General features: G+C 43.3%; 1 protein-coding gene across 1 annotated transcript in view; it reads right to left on the bottom strand.

Moving 5' to 3' along the window:
• The window catches only part of itgb5 (integrin, beta 5), a 58,461-nt gene that overhangs the window by 30,373 nt on the left and 5,222 nt on the right, over positions 1-22,866 (bottom strand). Inside the window, exons 6-11 of the mRNA XM_079519058.1 lie at positions 21,928-22,089; positions 20,663-20,758; positions 20,481-20,570; positions 16,600-16,734; positions 8,898-9,072; positions 8,548-8,802 (exon numbers count right to left, since the gene is read on the bottom strand). Coding sequence (XP_079375184.1) covers positions 8,548-8,802; positions 8,898-9,072; positions 16,600-16,734; positions 20,481-20,570; positions 20,663-20,758; positions 21,928-22,089 — 913 coding nt within the window. The remainder of the gene's footprint in view (positions 1-8,547; positions 8,803-8,897; positions 9,073-16,599; positions 16,735-20,480; positions 20,571-20,662; positions 20,759-21,927; positions 22,090-22,866) is intronic.

Here is a 22,866-nt window from a genome sequence, read left to right as displayed (position 1 = left end):
TACAACAAACACCTGGTAGAAGACAAGTCAACATTGAAGCAAATGCAAAACGCTCAATCAGAATTATCATTTGCCTAACACGAGACCCAAAAAAAAAGTCCTGCAACTTCACTCAATAGACTGCATCCCCAAAAAACAGATCTTCAAGCTATCTTCACGTCACAATGTAACAAGTTGATACCTTGTAGATTTGTTCTTTTTGTCAAGAAAACACCATTGTGCAATTAGTATAAATTAAGCTAAACCACTTAAACTCCAGCATCCGCATTCTGGGAAAACGTAATATACATTATTTATTATATTTAATGTAAAGTGAAAACAGAAAACTCCCTAGAGTCCTCCTGAAGGATTCCGCTCAACAACATATGGGGTTTAAGTGGTTAACGTTACATGAAACATATTAATTTGTTTGGTATGTGCAAGAAACATCTGTGACATAAACATGGAAGATCATCTTTCTTAATAATGATCTAGCATACAAAGATAGATAGCCCTGTATAGCCCATGAGTAAAGTTCTCTGGCTGGAGGCTGTCCAAAAGGCCACTGTGAACCTGTCAACCTCAAAGACACCAGGGGGCAGTATTATACGTGTCTTAAGTACCAGGTCTTATTACTTAACTTAAGACCTGGAGGCGTGGTCAATGCTGTTTGGCCACTCAGAATAGCCAAATGGCAAGATCACGCCTCCAGGTCTTAAGTTAAGTAATAAGACCTGGTACTTAAGACACGCATAATACTGCCCCAGATTTCTTATTATGAATAAAAAATAAAAAAATAAAGGTGAGCGCAATACAAATTTACCACCGCTGCTAGAACTTCAAAATATGGGAAAACACTGCATGTTTACACAAAACAATCCTCTATGAGCAGCACCAATGCATCACCCCAAGTAGCCTGCCTGGTTATGGCTCATCCCAAACTGTGGGAGACCTGCCCAACCACTGTGACCTAATGGCTGATGCACAAGCAACCACAAAGGCATAAATACAACTATTGCTGCCATATGTACAGTATATCTATATCCCACATAAAAGAGTATGCCAAGTCAAAGCAGAAATTATAACTGTATACGCGAGTCCTGCCTTGGGGCCAGTAACCTCAGATTTGCGTGATATTATGGAGGCAGAATGTCTCTGTGCCCCGATGTGTTTGAAGTGTAAGGAGGTGCCCTGCAGCTGTAATGTGGTACGTTAATCCTTTCTTTCACACAACCGTCCATGGGCCAGGTTCCCTTTACTCCCAATTCTTTGTCCTGTTTCAGTACAAACTCTCACATTGCCAGCTCATTTGTAACTCACGCAAACACACAAATGTCCTGAAGTGGCACCCACATCAAGTGTACCCAGATGGTACAATGAAAGCAAGAGCAGGAATCAGTGTGGGAGGGAAAGAGAAAGGGAGTGTGAAAGAGATTCAGCACACTACAATTTCAGTGCAACGTAACACCTGCAAGGCTCCAAGGTGCCTTATTGCCCGAACGATAGGGCTTGAGGAGGGGTGGGGAATCATGTGTGTTGCATTTAATGTGGGAAAGAACTGAGAAAATGATACCATTCAGAGAGAGCTCGGTGGGGCCTTTGTCTGCGACGGTCAGGTTCAGTCAAGTCCAAAAAAGTGGAAAGGGGGGGAGGATGGAGTGGAGGAGTGTAGAGTGGAGATGACATGCAGTGTTTGCTTTATCTCAGAGCCAAGGGAGGGACTGATCACTACAGTAGTTGAACAGGTGGCGCTCACGTACAGTAGCTGCTACTACATCACAGGTGGGACTTCAAATAAACCACACCACAATGCCTAATCGTTCCATGCATGTGTAACCATCTGAAAGAGTTGGTAGATCTTAGCAGGGTATCTGGGGAGTTGCATTATGAAAACAATAACAGGCATCAAGGCTTAACAGTCAAAGTCAAAGGGTTGAAAAGTTTAGTTTGAAAGCTGAATCCCACTTCGACTAATCTGCATTTCATCCTCTGCTGACAGTTGCAAGCATTTATTTGTGAAATACTGCTTACAATAGCCTGCTTATTGTGGCAGGGCTTGATCCTTTCTGGTCATTTGTTGATTTGAGATGGCATGGACAGAAAAGGTTGGCCTGAATGAGCTTTAACATTTATTTAATGTATCTAAAGACCGACGGGGCCTATTTAATCGTTGATTAACTTTATCTATGCACAAGAGGAAATGAGTGGCACATGTTTTAAATGTTTCTAACTGCCCGTCTAAAACATATACAGTAAAATCGTTTATTGATCCAGATTTTACATTTAGCAAAATACAGATAAATATAGATAGTGAAATATACTGTACAGTATGTGCAAATTCATTTCTATAGTCTCACCTGCATTGCTCTATGCCTGCTGCTATACTTGGCCAGAAGGCATGAGCTGATGATCTTTAATGTATGTGTTTAATAAAGGCCAAATACGCTTTGTTTATGACCAGAGTTTAAGTATGTGTTTTAAGTCCCTGTTTAAGTCCAAGGTAGAACTAAATCTCTCCACAATATGGGCTCCATTTTCATCACCGCTAAACCCCTTATCCCTAAACTTCTTTGCCTTTTTTTACTATTTTGAAAAACATTTTTGAATAGTTCAACTAGCCAATCTACATTGACATGTTGTGAGCTTGTAGACTGGCCATTTTAACTATTCAAAAATATTTCGCAAAATAGTAAAAAAAAAAAAGGCAAAGAAGTTTAGGGATAAGGGGTTTAGTGGTGACGAAAATGGAGCCCCATATGTGCAATACACTGTATGCAACTGCTTATACAGTACTGTACATGTTAATGCTTCAACTAGTGTAATGTATTAGCAGTGAGTAACCAGTCAATCAATCAATTATACACATCATCTCCACTCACAGAGACAAGTGTGGTTGATACACAGCTTGGCAGCCTATTATGCAACCTCAGGGAAGTCTAACAACTATAGGGCAACAATAAATCTAACAATTTAATATAATGAAATATATTTAATTATTGCTGCATTTGCTACTAACAACAAATAAAACACAGATGTTCACCACGGCCACTGAAACCAAGGCACTTGATGAACTTCATCCTCCATCAGAACATTGGATTCAAACTGGCAGCTAAATTACGACCAGGCTTACTTCCACTAGTGTGGGACAGTCATTTAGGTCAATGGTTCTGAAAGTACAAAATGCTTTGCACATTTAGAACACAAATCTTGAATGTTCTCTTATGGGGGTCGCTAGCACAAATTATTTTCAAATGTGGGGCTGTGGTCAAATACATTATGAAATTGGTGTCCTTTCCCTGGAAATTAGTCTTTAGTCTTTAGTTTAGTAGCTCACATAGGACTACAACCAAGCTCTTCTAGACAGAGTCACGGAAGAAGCAGGAGCTAGACATACTTTGTCGAATGTTTGACAATACGAGTATTACTTTGTGTTTCAACATGTCCGTGCTCTGGCTAGACCAACAACTTGGAACATCCTTACTAATCCGCCTGCAATCGAGAGTAGACTGCTGTGAAACTTGATTTTCAGATGTACGCTGACAGAACGCAGAATCAAGGAGTAAATTATCCATATTATTGCAGTCAAGGTCAAAACAAAAACGATAATGATGACAAAGACACTGCTACCCTGACGACAGCTCCTACTTGCATGAAGCACAGCATGAAGCACAGTCACGCTAGGCCTAAACATGAATAAACACATATGTTCCCATTTATCCTCCAAATGAACACACGTCACACACAAAAACACACCCACACACACACACAATCTTTGAGACAGCACATTTATTTATGGGTTAAAAGAGGGTTTGCGGGTAAATGTGCCAGTCTGAAAAATAAGGCCATGCTATTTCTGGCAATTGGAGACTGTTGAGCACTTAGATCATTATTTAAAACCAGCTGCAAAGCTCGCTGTGGGGATGTCAGGGGGGGCAGGAGGACTACAAAGTCAAGATTTACTGAGGCCTTGTAAAACTCTACAGGCAAATGGAGCACGCGACTTATCCCTGCATGTCTTGACTGGATTATATTCTAATATATACACACGTGACACGTCTAATAAAGTATTGGAAGCGCACGCGCACGCACGCGCGCTTCCCACAGACAGACTGAGATACGAACGCTGACAGAAAGACTTGAAGGGATGGCCATGGAGATACTGGGGATAAGATTACCATGGTATAGACTAGAGACCGGTACAGGTCAGCTGACCCAGCACTCCCCCACCCCTACTACACATCCAGCCTCCTCTCATACCTTCCCAAGTTCCCTCCCCCTCAGACCTATTAAGAGGACACTGACACTGCATCTCCAACCTGTCAAGACTGCGTCTAACTTTAGAGACTGATTCATGGTTCTGAGGGACCGGCCAGTAAGTAGATGACAGTAAATGCAGGGCTCACAAAGGACAATCCAGAGAGATCCTCCATGCCAAAGGCACAAGAATGGACGTTTATCTTGCATCCTCAGATTCCTCACATCATCTTCCTCCACCATTTGGTTGTGTTCCCAACTTCCTAGATGTCTTTACTACAGTCAGCCTGCACTGCGTATAGTGCATATAATAGGGATTCTCAAACTGTGGTGTCCAAGTTGTGTGACATTAATAGTTGGGGTAGCTGGTGTTATAATTATGAAAAGAAAATGCAAAACTAATACAATATTTATTTATTTTAGTTTTTTATTACCGTATATAAAATAAATAAATATAAGAAAATACTTTGTAAACTTATATGTTTTAAATGTAAATGTACCAAAATGACTTGACTTACGGCCAGCAGCCTAACTACCTGGAGTGTAGCTCGTCATTGATACAATTATGCAGAACTGGTTAAAATCAGGGAAACTGTCCGGCAGTGAGACAATCATGAAAGAGGAGTTGCAATTTAATTTAAAGTATTTTTTAAGGTGTCTGGCATTGGGGACGTAGAAGGGGGTGCACAGACTTAAACGTTTGGGAACTACAATCCTCTTCTGATGGACAGATAATGACTAACATAACACAGTCAGCAAGCAACTGTGCAACACAGCGGAAACTGCATACAGTTCTCCATCTCAATGACAACTTACTAAAGAATACAGAGTAAAAAAACAAACACAGCTATCTCCTACATTCATCGACTAGCATACATAATGGCTGAGCACCGTTGTGAATGATAAGAATGGTGAGTTTACCTAAGCTGGCACAAAGATAGCTTGTCAAGATTGACCATCACAAAAACAAAGTTGACAAGGATGGATGAGGACTAATATAAATGTTGAGTTTGTCACAACTCCTGCCCAGTGGCCATAATAACTTTAAATACTGGTATGTCGGTATTTGAGAGTGTAACAAAACACATGTCAATGACATAAATATGAATTACTGCAGCCTATTCTTGCCCTCAGGTTTCTGCAAACTAGGTTCCATCTGATAAGAGTTTGCAGTTAAGTTTCAGACAGTATTGTATTGGTGGCGTCTATAAAGACACTCTGAAGGCTGCAGGGTGTTACTGAGGTTTTGGCTGGCCACTACCTCATGTCACCACAATGCCTTTACAGCTCAGCCCAACAGCCAGCCAGCCAGGCCGTCAGATGTGAGCCACAACTGGGTGTGGAGTGTGGCCTGCTTCCTCTGTTGTGTGTCCTCACATTCAACCCTGACCAGGCCTGCATGGGTAGAGCTTGCACAGCTGCTAAAGGCATCAAAAGAGTCTAGCCTGGGAGATAGAAGGAAAAGGACTCTTCCACAAACATAACACCACAATAAAGTAAACACAAACCAATAATATAGGACTGTATATAGAACAAAATAACCGACTCAATATGGCTCAATGAAAGTCATTATCTTATGACCTAAATGGCCATATGCTATGTGACTAAACACAACATAAGGATGAAACATTTCACAGACATTTCAGAGGGGACAAACTAAAGTGTTGTTAGGCACAAGTATTATATCTGTGTTTTACAAATCACACCTGTGTGAAGTGAGGGGAAATCTTATCATCGTACATCATCATACATCATCTCATTCCGGCCAATCAGAATTTGCGTCCTCACCTTCGTCTTCAATGTTTGCGTTACGCAATGTGTGTGTTTACACGAACACTAAAATTGTCCATTCATTGTCAATGGCATTTCATGTTTGTGTAGGACAAATTGAACCACCCTGAAGTAGCTTTAGGAAGAGTCCAGGCATGCTCCTGTGTAACCAGATGTCTTTTGTTTGTAAACCAGGATCCAATCACCTTGCAGCAGTCTGTGCCTGACTTTTGGCCCACGGCCCCACTGACACAGAAATCTAATCAGACAGGCTGAGCTACAGAAGTCAATCGAAGGCCCTTCTGAGGAAGAACTGCCACAGCAGTTGTACAAAATCACATTGTTCAACGCTTATATCCCAACAACACATAAGACCATTCAGGAAACATCCATGTATCCATGGGTACATTTTCTACTAGCCTCAATCTCTCCAAAATCCTGGACATTTTCATCACAACTGGCAACCCACCTATCCATGTATCAGTGTGAGACGCAATATCAGTTTCAGATAGAAGGGATGTTAGCTTGCCTTTCTGCCAAAGTTAACATGACACACAGAAAAAGAAACTACAGCTCCTTTCAGGTTTTCTAGGGACAATCTATGCTGCCCTTCAAAGCCAAAGTGCAGTAACTACATTTGTGGACACACCGACTTATTTGTGTATCTCAACAGTCAAATTAACCTTTGTGATTTTGTGGGATAAACAATTACCTCAAGAACATACAATTACAATAATGTAATATCGATTATATACCGATATCTCATTTGGCTGACCAGTTGAAACACTTTTTTACTTTTTAATTGTTCGTATACTGCACTTTGGCTTTGTAGGGCAGTAGGGGTGACCTGCAATCCACCGGGAGAAAAGAGAACCACAGAGATGCTGTGCCTTTAAGCCATTTATCAGACTGAACGCCCAACCACCTCCAGCTCTTTTCCCAGACACACTGCAAGTGAGCTGCTCTCAGCGGAGCGTGACCAATCCAGGTGGTGCACAATTCCATTTACAAGACATTTTAACAGGGCACAGGGACACAGAGCACTGAGCAGGCCTTCCCATTAAAACACGTGGGTTTTGTTCTTTTGTTCTTTTGAGTCACGCAAACACTGGATTGATTTTACAACACCGTTTATACGAGACACTTTGTGACAATTAACTAACTGATTCAGGGAATTGAGAGGAGTACAGTCAGAGGAGGGAGGCGTTTCCCTTTGGAATCATTAGGAACTCATTATAGCTCCATGTTGAGCCAGCCATGCTGAGGTAAGAGGTGCCTTCAGAGAGTACTGGAGTGTTAACTTTTAATGACTGATTATGTATGATCAGCAGACAAAAATCGTTTCATCTGGCATTTCCAATGTTGCTGCTGACTAAACGAATGGCGGCTGGGTATTTCTACTGGGTATAGATAAATAGAGCCATGCATTGTGCTAAAGGGAGAGAGGACCAAAGCTGGCCCCACTCTGACAAAGCGCTCTCTGTGGGTTCAGAGGAACAGCCATTGGCTTGGGGATGAGCCAGTGGGCCTCCATCCAGCTGGTAGATCTCACCCCAGAACTCACAGAGGCCGGGAACCCAATGTTCTGGGAAGTGGAAACCCAACTGTTTAGTATGGCTGAGCAGATACGCAGAGCCAACCTGCCTGCTCGCATCAAGTCCCAGAGCTATGCGGAGCAGCAGACAGAATCAGGGACATCGAGATGGGAGAAATGTGGTAGACATGCATTTTTCATTAATAAAGCATGCAAAACTTGACTCGGTGTGAAAACATGGAGATCATAATTAATAAAGATAAAGGGGAATAATAGCAGTTTGGGAAGTTACTCCCACCAGAGTCTCTGGTTCTAGTGGTGCTGGATGTTGACTTTCACAAAGCATCTCTGTGCAAAATAACATCCTGAGCTAAGTCCAAGTTTCCTGCACAAAGATGATTGCAACTCTCAGGTCCTAGACGACCACCATATTACCAAAGCAGAAGACAATAAAATGCAAGCCGTAGCTTTAGAAACAGCCCACTCCAGCTGCTTTTCTAAGCCTCTTCATAGGAACTTGGCCAAAAGTCAAGCAGGTGAGCATTTCAGCTTACTCAGAAGACAAAAATTACTCATGGGAGTGCCTGAAAAACAAAGACACACCTAAGGCAGGTATGGCCGTCTATATGTAAACATGACAAACATCTTGTTTCAAACCAAAACATAAGTGGCACTGAAAGATTTGCAGCCAATTTATTATAGCATTTGAAAGGTGCATTTTAACCTTCATTCCCTCGACTGATCAGAGTGATTTGGTGAACCAATACAAGCATTTATTAAATAAAACCTTCATTGTGCTAAAAGCCTAGATGTGGACCAAGAATACCTCTTGCACGGTACCATTTAGTGTGGAAATAAATCAAAACAAGACAAGTGCTCCTTGTGTGTTACTACAGTTACAAATGGATACAAAAATGCAGAGGATTGTGCAAAGAGTGTACAAATAGGTCCCAATTGTATAATCTCAAGAGTTAAATTAACTCAAGAAGGTCTAGTGTTGTTCTCCTTACCTGAGCAAAGGATGCCCTTGTGTCGGGCACAGGAGAAGTCATCGCACTCGCAGAAGCTACCGTAGATCTTGCCGAACTCTGACTCGTAGCACAGGCATTGGTTGCAGCTGCACTCCCCTCGGCCACTGCAGACCTGCTTGCCCTCTGCCTCACGGCAGGCGCTCAGGTGGCGGCTGCCCGCCTCACCGTCCTGGCACTCACAGCGGGCCCCCAGGTATCCCGGCTCACAGCGACATGTTCCACAGTTGTAGGTACCTGTGTAGGTGGAGGTTTGGTAGATTAGATTAGAATACACAAGGACAGCAGGCCTACTTGATGCCATGCATTCACTTTGGTTTGAGCCCAGTTACCCATGGAGCTGCAAATGCTGCTGTTGGCCTGCGCTGTACGGCTGCAACCACAGTCACATTGGTAATCCACAGTCAACTCCAGGCGGTCTTTGAAGCCGACTGGCTTGATGGTGAAGCTCTGGTCGGTGCCAGGCGGAGGGCAGCTCCTGGCCTCCACTTTCACGTTGAAGGATACCTGGGGGGAAAGCGAGCCAACGGTGTGACAGTCAACAAATGGCCTACTCATGTTTCTGATAGTCTGACCAGAAATGGTACTGTATGACACCGAGTGAATTATAAGTGAAAGGGGATGATTAGAGTTGTTCCGATACTGGTATCGGATACTCGGGCCGATATCACCCTCAAGTACTCGTACTCGGTACTCAGAACTGGCCCCGATTTGACCCGAGTCATCCAAAAAACATCCAATTGACACTAGGCTGAACGAATGCAACGGGAGTCTGACCCAACACTGCAGCAAATGGCCAAAAACAGCCGATCTACAAGCATAAATGACAACTGACAAGTGTAGATCGGAGATCCATCTGCATCTATGAGGAAAAAAAGGGTTAAATAGGTGGTTCAACAAAAATAAAGTACTCGTATCGGTACTCAGTATCTGCGAATACTAAAAATGAAGTACTTGTACTCTTACTCGGTCTGAAAAAGAAATGGTATCGTGGCAACTCTAGGGATGATGACGATGATGATATTTATATGGTGAGAACAAAAAGTCAGGCAAAGATCTGTTTTGAAATAATAAGGCAAGGCAAGTTTAGACAACTGCAGTATCTGTACAGCCTCAGAAACAGAAAAGTAAAGTTGCAATAACTTGACTCAGCATTTACATTTACTTGGAACCTTACACCACTTCTATAAAGCCCTTGGCAGCTCGACTACAGATGTGTTGTGAACTGTGTGCGACCCTGTGTTTGTGTTTACATGTGTAGCCGTGACTCGTTGAAAAGGAAAGCTCACAGCGCACACGCACAGATGATGCGACTCCCGACTTTGTAGATGAATCACAGCCAATAGAGGAAGACGACACAGGCCCTACACCCATTTGATTGCTCCGAGGAAGGAAAGGCGAGGAGAAACCCAACCCCTGTGGTTTCTAGCCTGTCCCGACATAAACAAGTGTTTTCGTCCCTGCTCTTCACTAAGATACCACCACAGTCCTCCTCAAAACTGTCTGTCCCAACTATGGCGCGGGTGTTTTTCTTGGCTCTTGGGTATGCCCTCCCTACTGATAAAAACGATGCGGCTATAAATCTGAACTAATTCACACGTGTCAGCTTCACTCTGACACATCCTATAAAACCTTATTCCAAAGTGCCAAAGGCCAAAAAAAAGAACACAAGATATAAAACTTTATCTGCAACTAAAGCATTTAAGCTTTATGGACTTCCCCGCAGAATACAGAAAAATATAAAATATATCTATAAAAACAATATACATATCATTAGTATTACAGCAGATATTGCAGAGACCAAGGGGACAAAGTAAGAAGTCCAAGGGGCTGGTGGAGAGGAGAGGTGACACGCTGTGCTTTGAAGCTTCCAACAGTTCTAGATCCCAGAGAGCCGTAGAACCTCTTGCTTTAGACTCAGACCCAAACCAAACACCGGGCCCTCATAGCCACTGTCAGACCTGTTGATGTTGGCAACAACAAATGAGTTCATAGATCTGTTCTCTTCCATGGAGAGAGCATCCACTTGTTATTCTGTGAATGGAAGAGCTCACGATTTCTAAACTCGCCTACTGTGATTTCTGATCTCATATTCCCTTGTGCTGTCCTCTCAGTGACGGTGCAGCTGAGTCACAGGGGAGAGGGAAGCGGATGGTCGAGGTTACAACAAGCTCTTGCTGGGAGAGAAGCAGCGTGAAGAGTTGATACCAGTCTGCACTTCAAAAGGAAAACTGTGCTCAATAATCAACCATAATATTATTATGCAGTAAATTTATGGACAAAACTAGATAAAGTGGGGGCACAGGTCTCCACCAGGGCAGGTCAGGTTGTGGCCTCCTGGTGGCACTATAATAGGCCAATGTGAAAAGGGTGCCATTTCTTCTTACGCCTTGGATGGCAATTGGCTGATTTGAGGCATTTTGTTCCAAAAAATGTGTTTTGCAAAAATCCAGATGTTGGTGGCACTATAACAGGCCAATGTGAAAAGGGTGGGATATATTCCTCAGCCTAGTAGGAAAGTCTGTGAAAGATTTCATGTAAATTGCACGGACGGAGTGCAAAACATACTCTCCCCATGCCTTCGGCCTGGTGGAGACAATAAGCAGTATTGAATAGTAATTTCAACGATATTCAAATCAATTCAAATTGTCATAGTGTCTTAATGCCACTCACTTAGTGCACTGCACACTCCATCCAAAGGACTACCCTTGTTGGCAGCAACGGTCAAAAAGGCTTTACTCACATATATTCAGTTAAGTTGTTGCATGCTATTTTTAGGTTACCTACAGTAGTCCTAGATAACCGAGTAGTCCTGCTGGGTGCTATATCTCCTAGCCTCTAGTTTCTGGAAGGCAGCTGTCTGAAGACATGACATACAAAACCAGAGTTGTCTTCTTTTCCATCGATATTGGGATATTTTGTGTGACTGGCAGGAATATATGTTTAATTGAACATGAAAATGTGCACTTTTTATTTTATTTTACTCACAGTATTTTTACTGGCTTGTAACTAAATATTGTCATATTACAAAAGTAGTTTGAACTATGTACTATAAGTAGTATAACAAAGTATGTTTCTACTGAGGGATAGTTAGCTAATGCTATACTGTTATTAAACACCTTCCAGTGTGAAGTAATTGGCAGCTCATTGCATTCAAAGTAGCTTCCCCAACACTGAAAATAAGTACCAATTCTACCAAAACACACTCATTATTATGCGAGTATTCAGGCATTACAGCACAAAATATGTGTTGGGAGTTTCCTCTGACCAACATATATAGACAAACACAAGCCCTTTCAGGAGGACAGAGGAAGAAGACACTACGTAACGTGCGATTGAGGCAGCCAGAGGCCCCATCCTGTCCCTTCCGCATTCCTCCACTACATCGTGAGCAACTTAATGAACTAACAAGGGACACAATTTGATTCACGGGACATGTGAGTCACGAGCAAGCCACTACGCCCAATCAGGCGGCACGCCGTAGAGCAACGGAGGGCGCCCAAAACTAATGGTGAAGGGATGTGAGGGGAAACGTCAGGAACGGAGGAGAAGCAAGGGGGGGGGGGGGGGGGGGGGGTCGATGATACACCTCAGCTGAACTCTATGGAGGAAATTCCTGGTTACTGAGCTGGCAGGCTCAGGAAGCAATGTGATTGAGATGATATTCAGGCACTGATAGGTTGACATGCGAAATGGAGTAGGCTGGAAGTCAGAAGAAACACACAAATCACAAGCTTAAAGTAAACGCATGTATACCAGCATACAAGTGACTTCTACATAGAAATATAGAAGTGAAATGTTGGCATTCCGAATCCATACACGTATTTCCTGGTTCTTGAGGTGCATTCACATGACGCGATTATTTTTGGCTATGACTCTATTCAATATTAAGTGCATGATGTGATGGGAGGAACATGGTCCTGATATGTCAGAAGTTCAGTCTGGTGGGCGTTCGGGTGGTGCAATGCCCACCACCGCAGAGGTTGTGGGTTCGAATCAACCACGGTGCATGAGGCTTTGTTAACGTCTATATGAAAAAAATCACACCTGTGTGAAGTAAGTGGTGCAACTCCGTGTGGGCATCCCCGGGGGGTCCCCAGAACTTCCAGACCAACAGGAACGCGCCCAGGGTGCCGGCCCGGTTCCGGCGAGCCGCCCCACGTCCGAAACGGTTGAGAAATGACAGAGTTACAGTGTGGGGGTCCACCGGGGGTCCCCGGAAAATCCAGACCCCCAGGAACACGCCCAGGGGGGCGGGCCAGTTCCGGTGAGCCGCCCCGCGTCCGAAACGGTTGAGAAATGACAGAGTTACCGTGTGGGGGTCCCCAGGGGGTCCCTACTGTACTGTACTGTACTATCACTGTACTGTACTGTCACACCCGAAATCATCATATATACAGTTCATATGTGTGTCTGTTAGGCTGTGCAACAGTGACAGTGACGCTATTTTCATGCTCAGACCCAGCCAGCCAGCCAGGGACAGACCCAGGCAGCCATAGACACACAAAGCACCTTAATGAAGTGGTTGCACCACTTACAAATTGGCCTACGTTTGGAGGTAAGCCGGAAGGGTAATAATTTTCATTGCACGTATTCCTACACTGGGCGACACTTGTCAGCAGGCAGTGTTTGGCGGGAGGAGCAAGACAAAGGCTCTAAGTCCTCCTGGTGTGGAGAAGTAATGTCAACTCCTTAACTCAAAAATCATGGCACTGTGCCTTTAAGACTTGCGTCTTCCAAATGTCTCTCGAAATCAAATGAGAATCTCATGACCTGAGGATGGAGGCTGTCCAAATGGCTATCATTGTAACAGTGGAGAAATAATTCTGATGATGGCATTCTCATGACTGCCTGGCATTCATGTGTAAAACGAGAACACGAAAACAAAACCACAAGCTACAATCTAATTCAAAAGCTTCTCGTTTGTTTCGACAAAATTTCCCTGAAGAGATTACGTGGAGCGTTAGCATAGACCCAACAACATCCACATGCAAGGTTCTATTCAGTGGTCCTATGGCTCTGAGAGTATCGCAGTGAAAAGGATGCTGAATACACTTGGGCCCGCTTTTTCCTTGCTGGGCTCTTTTGTGTGTTTCAAGGCTGTGCAAACCCCCTTCTGCCCACTTTTGTCCGAGGTCATTGAGATGCAGTGTTAGGCTCGGTGGGGCACAGTGACTGACACCTGGGCTTTTGGCCACTTCCTCCATACGGAGCAGGAAGATTTGGCAAAGCAATAGCCTGCACCATAACCCTTGAATCCCCCCCCCCCCCCCCAACCACACTTCCCTAGATGAAAAAAAGAAGGGGCCCCTCCGCCACCAAAGCTCTGGAGATGGTCTCTCACCCCTTTATTTTGTATGCAACATCCACTGCCTACTCCCACGCCCTAGCCTCACATAACATTCTAGCAAATAAATGCATAAGCTGCGAAACAAGCACGGGAGCACTCAATACAAAGCTCCATTGAGACCCGTGTGGAATATAAAAAAGGGCCTGCAGAAGGATTTGGACCGTACAAAATTCGAACGTGATTAAGATGTGCAATGATTTAGCGACATCCGACCTTTCTTTGTTTTGTTCGGTCACTTCAGTGAGACAAAATGAGGAAAGGGTGTTCCAACGTGGTGAATGCTCCCATCATGTTGGACACGGGCCCGAGTAACAGCCGTGGAAAAAGACACTGGTCTTCTGCTATTCAATTTATCATTCCCCTTCCACGAAACAAACTCTGACTGAAGGCCTTCTTTGCATACCACTGCTCCTTATGTCCTCAGTCTCTACATCCCATTCATCCAAAGCACAAATTCCAAAATAGCTACTCCGCAGGAATGAAAAGCATAACTCATGCCCAGGTCCAGTGCCCCGGAGAAGCACGGTTAATCATTATGGGTTCAACTCCCACTGTTCTCCTGGCCCCTTCCTATGGTCCCCTGTGGTCCTGGCCTCTTCTACAACCTTCTCCCTGAAAATAACCAACGACTGCCTCCGCCATCCTCCATTCAATGATGCACAATCACATTCCCAGACAGAGACCGCGGCTGCAGCAGGACCTGCAGAGAGCAGAGGCAGCACCAATGAAATCCCAGAGATCCTTCTGGGGGGACAATGAGTGAAACTTGGCCAGCCTCCCTTAGATGTGTTCACTGTTGATTGATTCCAGCCGAGACGCACCGCAGCGAGAATGTTCCCTTTAGGAATGAGCAGCATCTGCCAATATAGCTGTGTGGTGGGGACAAAATGGTCATTCCTTCCTTCAGATAGGAAAGAGGCTTTATCTGCATTGAATATCAGCACGTGTTGTCCTGGGCCGTGGCTCAGCGGTCCAGGCACCTTGGCCGGTAGTCCGAGTCTGGCAGGGTGCCGCGGGTTCGACTCCCAATCCCGACGGCCTTTACTGCATGTCTCTCCCACCCCATCTCCCCCACCCAATTTCCTGTCCGCCTACTGTCTGTCCCTCTATAAAAAATATAAAATAAAGGCGAAAGCCGCAAAAAAACATAAAAAAAACAAAAATGAATATCAGCACGTGGCAAAGATAACCAAGAAGGCAGTTGTTTGAACCTAGACTAGAAAAAGTGCCCCTCGGGGCACAGGTCTCCACCAGGGCAGGTCAGGTTGTGGCCTCCTGGTGGTGCTATAATAGGCCAATGTGAAAAGGGTGCAATTTCTTCTTACACCTTGGATGGCAATTGGATGATTTGAGGCATTTTGTTCCAAAAATGTGTTTTGCAAAAATCCACATGTTGGTGGCGCTATAACAGGCCAATGTGAAAAGGGTGGCATATATTCCGCAGCCTAGTAGGAACGTTCGTGAAAGATTTGCCACCCAGGTAGAAGAGCGCATCACTGCATGCCTGGCTGACATCTCACAGTGGATGTCTTCCAACCACCTCAAGCTGAACCCAGACAAGACTGAGCTTCTGTTCTTCCCAGCTAAGTCCTGCCCTATGCGGGAGCTAACTATCTCCGTAGACAACGCCCTGGTAAAGTCTGTCCCGACAGCCAGGAACCTTGGTGTTGTCCTGGACAGTCAGCTCTCGTTCAAAACACACATCACAGCTGTTACTAGATCCTGTAGGTTTACACTCTACAACATACGACGAATTAGACCGTTCCTCACCCAGGAGTCAGCCCAGCTCCTAATCCAGACAACAGTCTTGTCAAAACTTGACTATTGCAACTCCCTCCTTACTGGCCTACCGGCATGTGCACTTAAGCCCCTCCAACTGATCCAAAATGCCGCAGCACGCTTGGTCTTCAACCAGCCAAAATTCTCACACGTCTCCCCCCTTCTCCGCTCGCTCCATTGGCTCCCGGTCGCTGCCCGCACAGAATACAAAACTCTGATGCTGGCATTCAAAGCAACCAAAGGCATGGCCCCCCCATATCTCACAAGTATGATCGTACCCTACAAACCCTCCCGCTCACTCAGATCAGCCAACGCAGGGAAGCTGGAGGTACCTTCACTAAAAACGCCGGGACAACGCTCCACACGTCCCAAACTCTTCTCCCTTCTGGCTCCAAAACTATGGAATGCACTTCCCATTGCAGTCAGAACTGCAGCCTCACTCCCAATCTTCCGCCGTAGTCTGAAAACCCACCTCTTCAGACTCCACCATGGCCCGTAGCACTTGCCCTAGCCTAGCCCCTTAGATAGCACATTATGTAGACTTAGATAGTATTTTAAACAGACTTATAGCTTGTTATGTAGACAGCTCTAGAATTGCACTTTATGTAGTCATAGCACTTTATAGTACACATGTATAATATATTATATAGTATAGTATGTATAGTTTACATAGATACTCCACTGTTACGTTCTTAGTTTACGCATGATTCATGATAACTACTTTTTATACATGTGATGTATGCCATGCTTTTTGTTTTTGCTTAATGTAAGTCGCTCTGGATTAAGAGCGTCTGCTAAATGCCTAAATTGTAAATTGTAAATTGTAATGGGTCATACATTTGAACTGAATGCCCAGAGGAGTTTGACAGAATATTACAGTGAAAAGGCGTCTGAGAGAGACTCACAGTATCTCCTATCTTCAGGTCAGAACACTTCCGGAGGCCCGGCAGTGGCTGTCCGTCCTGGCAGGTGGCCGTGAAGGACAGACTGATGTCCTCTGGGTGGTCCCACACGGTCAGCTCCACTTTGGAACGGATGTTCTGAGGAGAAAGGAGAGAGGATGTGAGAGTGAGAGAAGAGGAAGACACAGGCAATGTGTGATGGCAGAACAGTGGAGGCCGAGGTTAAAATAGCAGAAGCCTTTTGAATTGTTTTAACCACTTAAAAGGGATAGTTCAGATTTTTTTATGAAATATGTATGAAATACTTGCCATTAATATAGTGGTTGCAACTATATTCATTGATTTCCCGAGTCCCGTGGTGGGAGTTCTGCTCTGGTTTTGGTGAAATATTAAGTAGTTCCGGTCGTTTTGTGGGGGGCACAGGGTGCCACGCATTACATTTGTATTGTTGACCTATTTCTAAAATATTAGTGGAACTTTCGTTCATTGCTGACCCCTCTATCACATGGAACTATGTTTTTTGTGTCCATATCACTACGCCCAAAAAATTGTTCCATGTGATAGAGAGGTCAAAGTTGAACGAAAGTTGCGCTAATATTTTAGAAATAGGTCAACAATACAAATGACGTTAGTTTTGTGAATTAATTTACTTTTACTGTGTGGCCCCAGTGCCCCCCACAAAATGACCAGAACTACTTAATATTGACCAAAACCAGAGCAGAACTCCCACCACGGGACTCGGGCAATCAATTAATACAGTTGCAACCACTATATTAATGGCAAGTATTTCATACAGCTTAAGTTAAAAAAATCTTAGGGGTCTATTCTTGGTCCCCTCCTTTTTCCCTCTACAGCAAATATCTTGCCTATTTTCTCCAAATGTTCACCTATTATACAACAGGTTGTTTCGAGGAAGCAATCTGCTTCTAGCCGTTCCTTAAACCAGCGCAAAAGGAACACCTACTCAAAACAAAGATTTCAGCTGTGTTTTTCTCCCAGAGCGCAGCAGACTCGGTGGCTAGGCTAGCTAGTTTCTTTGGACATTTGTGGATGTAGTGACTACATCTTCAGAGCATCCCTATTTACACGCACCTAGACAGTGGGTGCAGAGCCAATAAGGCAAGTATGGAAGGAAGTAGGGCCCGCACACCATTCTTTTGGTAAAGAAACGACAACGTTTCGATCTTGATAGATCTATCAAGATCGAAACGTGCATTAATGACGATAAAGAACACCCTCTTGTGTAATATCGCTTAATTATGACATGCCTATAATACGGACGATAAGGTTCATGTGATTATTGTGCCAGTAGTTTGTGTTGTAACCATTGAATCACTCTAAACCGTATATCCTGTTTGTGCATCAGTCTTGGCAAAAGGGGGCCCCGGCGGTTAGCTCAACCGTCTGGGCACCTGGGCTGCTGAGACAGCCTGGCGACGTGCCGCGGGTTTGACTCCCGATCCCGACGGCCTTTGCCGCGTGTCTTTCCCCCCATCTTTCTCCCCATTTCCTGTCAGTCTACTTTCAACATATCAATAAAGGCAGAAAAAGCCAAAAAAAAATATCTTAAAAAAGTCTTGGCAAAAGGGGTTTATTAGTGGTTTCAACCCTTTGGATGTCAAATGTTTCAAATGCCCTGAAACTGTGGTGCACAGTAATATGGTACCACGCAACAATTTTTAATGAAACCACCACCATCTGCCTGGTCATGATGGTTACTCAAATCTGTTTGCAGGCAGTGTGGAAAAGAGCGAAACACAGGGAATGTGAGAGAATCATTTGCCTTGGTTAGGCAGATTTATACAGCCAAGTCTGGCTTGTCTAGTCTTAAGCCAAAGCCACAAAGGACAAGCACGGCTCGAAACCGTACGTGCATATGTGTATGAGATGCTACAGCTGTGCAGTGTGCCAGCTTGATTTGCATCTGTGAAGCATATGCAGACCTAACCGTGTGTTCATTCATGACGTGCACTCCTCTTAACAGCTACATGATTGCGACAGGCCTAAATCAAAACCATACCTGATGTCACAGATAAACATGTTTGCTTGTGCAGGTTCACTCTCTTCTCTGACCATCACTTAAATGCAATCAAAGCAAACGGACAGTATTATTCTGCTTTAACAACATTTATCAAGAAACAAAACAAAAAAGGTTATGCAACACAACCTCACAACACTTGGCAAAGTCAGTGTAGCTAACACATGTCAGTGTGGTGAATCTAATGTTGCACAGGGAATGTTAATGAGGTCCTGAGTCACAACACTTCATTCTAACTCAGTCTCACACATTGAATATTGCGAGTCTTTGTTTGATATGTTTCAGTTACAGAGTGAACAGTGTGTCCTGATTCTCCATGGCTAAAAACAAGTTGCCGTACTTACTAGCCAAGCCAAGGGATTTTTTTAAACACTCAAAATCCCACTAAGTTAGGAAAACATTTAGGGAAAGGCTTACGAAATGTAGAAAAGTTGTTTTGGGAAATTCTTTCCTTCTTCACTCAACAAACTTGTTCCAGAAAATGCAATTATATAAATGTCAGCCTCAGTGTAGAAGAAACTAGAACATACGGTTTAAAGTGATTGCCAGCAAGACAAAGTAATTAACAGCGGGCAGATGTTGAGACAAAGGAGAGAGGGGAGACAAATGAGCGATCATGATTTACATTTAAATCGATTTATTTTAATCGAGTCCATTGAAAAGAATTACAGTTTTCGTTTGGAGACTCAACTGGGCCCAGTGTTAAAAAGGCAAGGACGTTTAATATTAATATTTGCATTTCTACTGTTGTCCAAATGGACCTCAGAGTAGCACTGTTTTAAATCCTCTCTTCCCATAAATCCATTTCTACTGAGGAATAATAATAATTACACATCTAAACATGTATTTCCCAATTGTTCTTGCGTAAAACAGAGTTGTCAAAATAAATATTTGGCAAACTTATTCCAAATAAACATGTCTTTTGGATTAGATTATAATCATATGTTTACAATTCAGGAGGAATGTTAGCACCCCCAAAACAGAAGTGACCCTGCTGGAATACATTTCCTGTAAGACTATGAGCAGCAGGCGACTAAATTGAGACGATAAAACCAGTCCATGTCATGGTAATAAAATGTCATTAGCACAGTGTGATTTCCCCTGGTAGACTACCTCATCCTTAAAAGGATGGTTAAAATAGCAATTTCATCACCTGGGTCTTACATTTATTAACATAGTGTTTGTACTATAAATAGAAAGGTTTTTTGTAAATGTGAATATACAAATTTAACCAAATGGACTTGTTTCCTGGGATTCAAACCAGAGCAGAGCAGTAGGCTCAGCCAAGAGGCAATCCCTGTGGGACCAGGGGAGATATTGTACAGTTCGGGGCTCGGGCAGTATCACCTGTCAGCCAGGCCTAACTGAAACCAGAGTCTACAGTTCTCAATGGAAGAGTAGGAAACCCAACTCCAACCATTGCAAATGTGCTAGCTATATTGTATTGTAACATACTCTACTGTACAGATTGGTTAAAACGTTAAAATAAGTTCCAGAATGCAGCTTCAACATTGCTCAGTTCCGCTTCCAGTGCAGTCTTTCTGCTTTCTAGAATGGGCAAAGGCATGGCCTCCATGACCTCCTCACTACTTTGCAGACAAATGACAGTAGTTTTCCACTGTCACTGTTATGCCATGGCCCCAGCCCCACGGGAAAAAAACATCTTATTACAACACACAGACACGCCAAACCTTTTTCCTAGAAAGTGTTTAAATCTGCTTTTCTCTCCTGGATTTGGCTTTCTTTCTCTGTACTCCTTTTGAATTTCACCCTTCACTATTTATTGCGTGGGCATGCACACACACCTGAAGTGACAAAGACATTGGTATTGTTTGTGTTTACTTACATTGTAGGCATTGATGATGAGCTGAATTATATTCTTAGAATCCTGGTCCAAAATCTCTACAGTAGTACCAGGTATCAGCGCAGTAAAATTCTACATTTAGACAAAATATGATTAGTATGTTTGGAAATGTATGGAAGGTTTGATCAATAACAACAATATGTACAGAAAAGAAAAGAAAATACCTTATATATGACATATAGGCGCTTGGTAACTGCGAATATGAGATAAATGTTATTTTCTGCCAGTTTCTCCCCCAGGAGAGCCAGAGAGGGATAATCCTAAACACAAGGGAAAGAGAGCAAAAAAGAGAGAGCCAGACAGACAGACAGACAGACAGAAATTAGATACATGAACTTCCTCTCACAATAAAGATCATACCTTCCTGTCAGGAAATTAGTAAAAGGAAGTCATTGGTCTTTCAATTTCGATGCCGAGTTTAAATTAGACTCCCCAGACATGTCCTCTTTTAAGGGTAAACAAAAAAACAATATCCCCAAAAAAGTGAGGAGAATTGAATTGTCATCCAAAACCAGTAATTAACAATCTTTACGTTTCAGTATTTTTGTCAATATTTTTTATCAATAGTGTGTCCAACTGTCCACTACGTGTGGATTTTAATTAGAAACGGACCACGTTGTCCAGTAATAACCTACCGGTAATTCATTCATTTAGACTTAATTCTATGCATTATGGAAGTACAGCTCAATCTGCCGCTCTGGAGAACCTGCTCAGAAGCCACTGGAACTGTTAAGAGTTAAATGTACAGTTAGCTTCCAACATAACTAACAGTCCCTCCTTCTGCAAATCACTGACTGCACCTAGCTATCGCTGTAATAGGCAAACAAGACAAATTTGACTGTAAATCTGTAATGTTTTAAATTACCTCTGTTCATTTCATTTTAGGTCAGTCAAATTAGGTCAGCCTTTTCTGAAAACTAATTTGATTAGGTAGGTTAATTCTACCTAATCAAATTGGCCATGAATAAAGTTCCCAAATTAGTTATTTGGGCTTGGCTCAGAGCCAAGTAGAGCCTTGTAAACTCAGGATTCCTTAACTCCTGGCTGTCTGTTAAAGGGGAGTGGGAAGGTCAAGATATTGTGTTTAAGTAATCACACAAAGCAAAACCTGCCTAATTCCAAAGTCCACTCATATGCAGATTCATCCTTATTGAACAATGCTAGGGTGGCATAGCTGCTCCCAGCATAAAAATGTGCTTTGAAAAGAGCCACGGTTTCAGATTTCTCAACGTGTGTGTTGCAGGGTGTATTTGCTGCAAGAAAACCTGCTGTAATTTCTGTTAAAGGTGTAATTTGAAGAGTGAGTGCATAGCATAATATTCACATTCATTGTTACGTAAATTACATCACTTTTGGATCAATATTTCTGCTTTTTATCTCTGCCAAACAGCAGGATCAAAAAGACAAGATGAATCTTCTCCAGCCTCACCATCTTAGTCGAAGCACTGTACTCATTCTTGTCATCGAGGTGGCAATATCCGTCATGGGGCTGGACCAGGCCACCAAGCTTGCCATCCAAAGCAAGGTGAGGCACATCGTCTGTGGCGAACACCAGCAAGTGGAAGGCCTCTTTCCTCCAACCTATTCTGTCCTGATCAGGCAGAGGACACAATATATGCCATGATTATGATGACTCGGTAATTCTTTGTTAATTTAGAGTTGCTTTAGCATGCAGGAACACACACCAGTGACACCACATACTATACAGATGAAATATCACGTGGAAAGTCAGTTTATAAAAAGACCACACATCCAATAAGTAAGCCTTGCCGAGCCATGAGGCCCATAGGGCATGAGCCTATCTCCTGTTTCTTTAGCGTGAGGCAGCTTGATGTACAAGTACACCCCCTGGCCTGGACATGACGCTGCCTAGTATGTCACAGGGACTTACCCCAATCCAACCCTTGAAGTTGAGTGCCAAGCAAAGAGGCACTATGTCCTATTTTTTTAAACGTACATTTTCTCATTCCAATAAAGCTCCTTTGAATTGAATTGTGTTCTATTTTTCAGAGTCTTTGGTATGACCTGGCCAGGGATCGAACTCCGACCTCCCAGTCTCAAGAATGAGACTCATGTGTTTTTAGATAAGTGCCTGTGATGTCACAGGCACTGGTCTCACTTCCTTCCTGGACTACATGTTGTCTCAGAAATACAGCCCTCCACCTCTCCACAAGGAGGAGCAGTGCACCAATGCATTATGGTCATTATGGCGCAATTGAGCAATCCAGTCAAACACACAGACTACATAATTTTTCTCGACATAGGGTGCAAATTTCAAATTGTGCTACTGTTATCTACTACAAATACTATTATTCACCTGGTGCAACTCTTTCACTCATACTATTATTAAAAAGATGGCATTAACATT

Source organism: Electrona antarctica (assembly GCF_951216825.1).
Source record: "Electrona antarctica genome assembly, chromosome: 13".
Classification (NCBI taxonomy): Eukaryota; Metazoa; Chordata; class Actinopteri; order Myctophiformes; family Myctophidae; genus Electrona; species Electrona antarctica.
The sequence above is the reverse complement of the archived record's forward strand: the minus strand, read 5'-3'. Positions and strand labels throughout refer to the sequence as shown.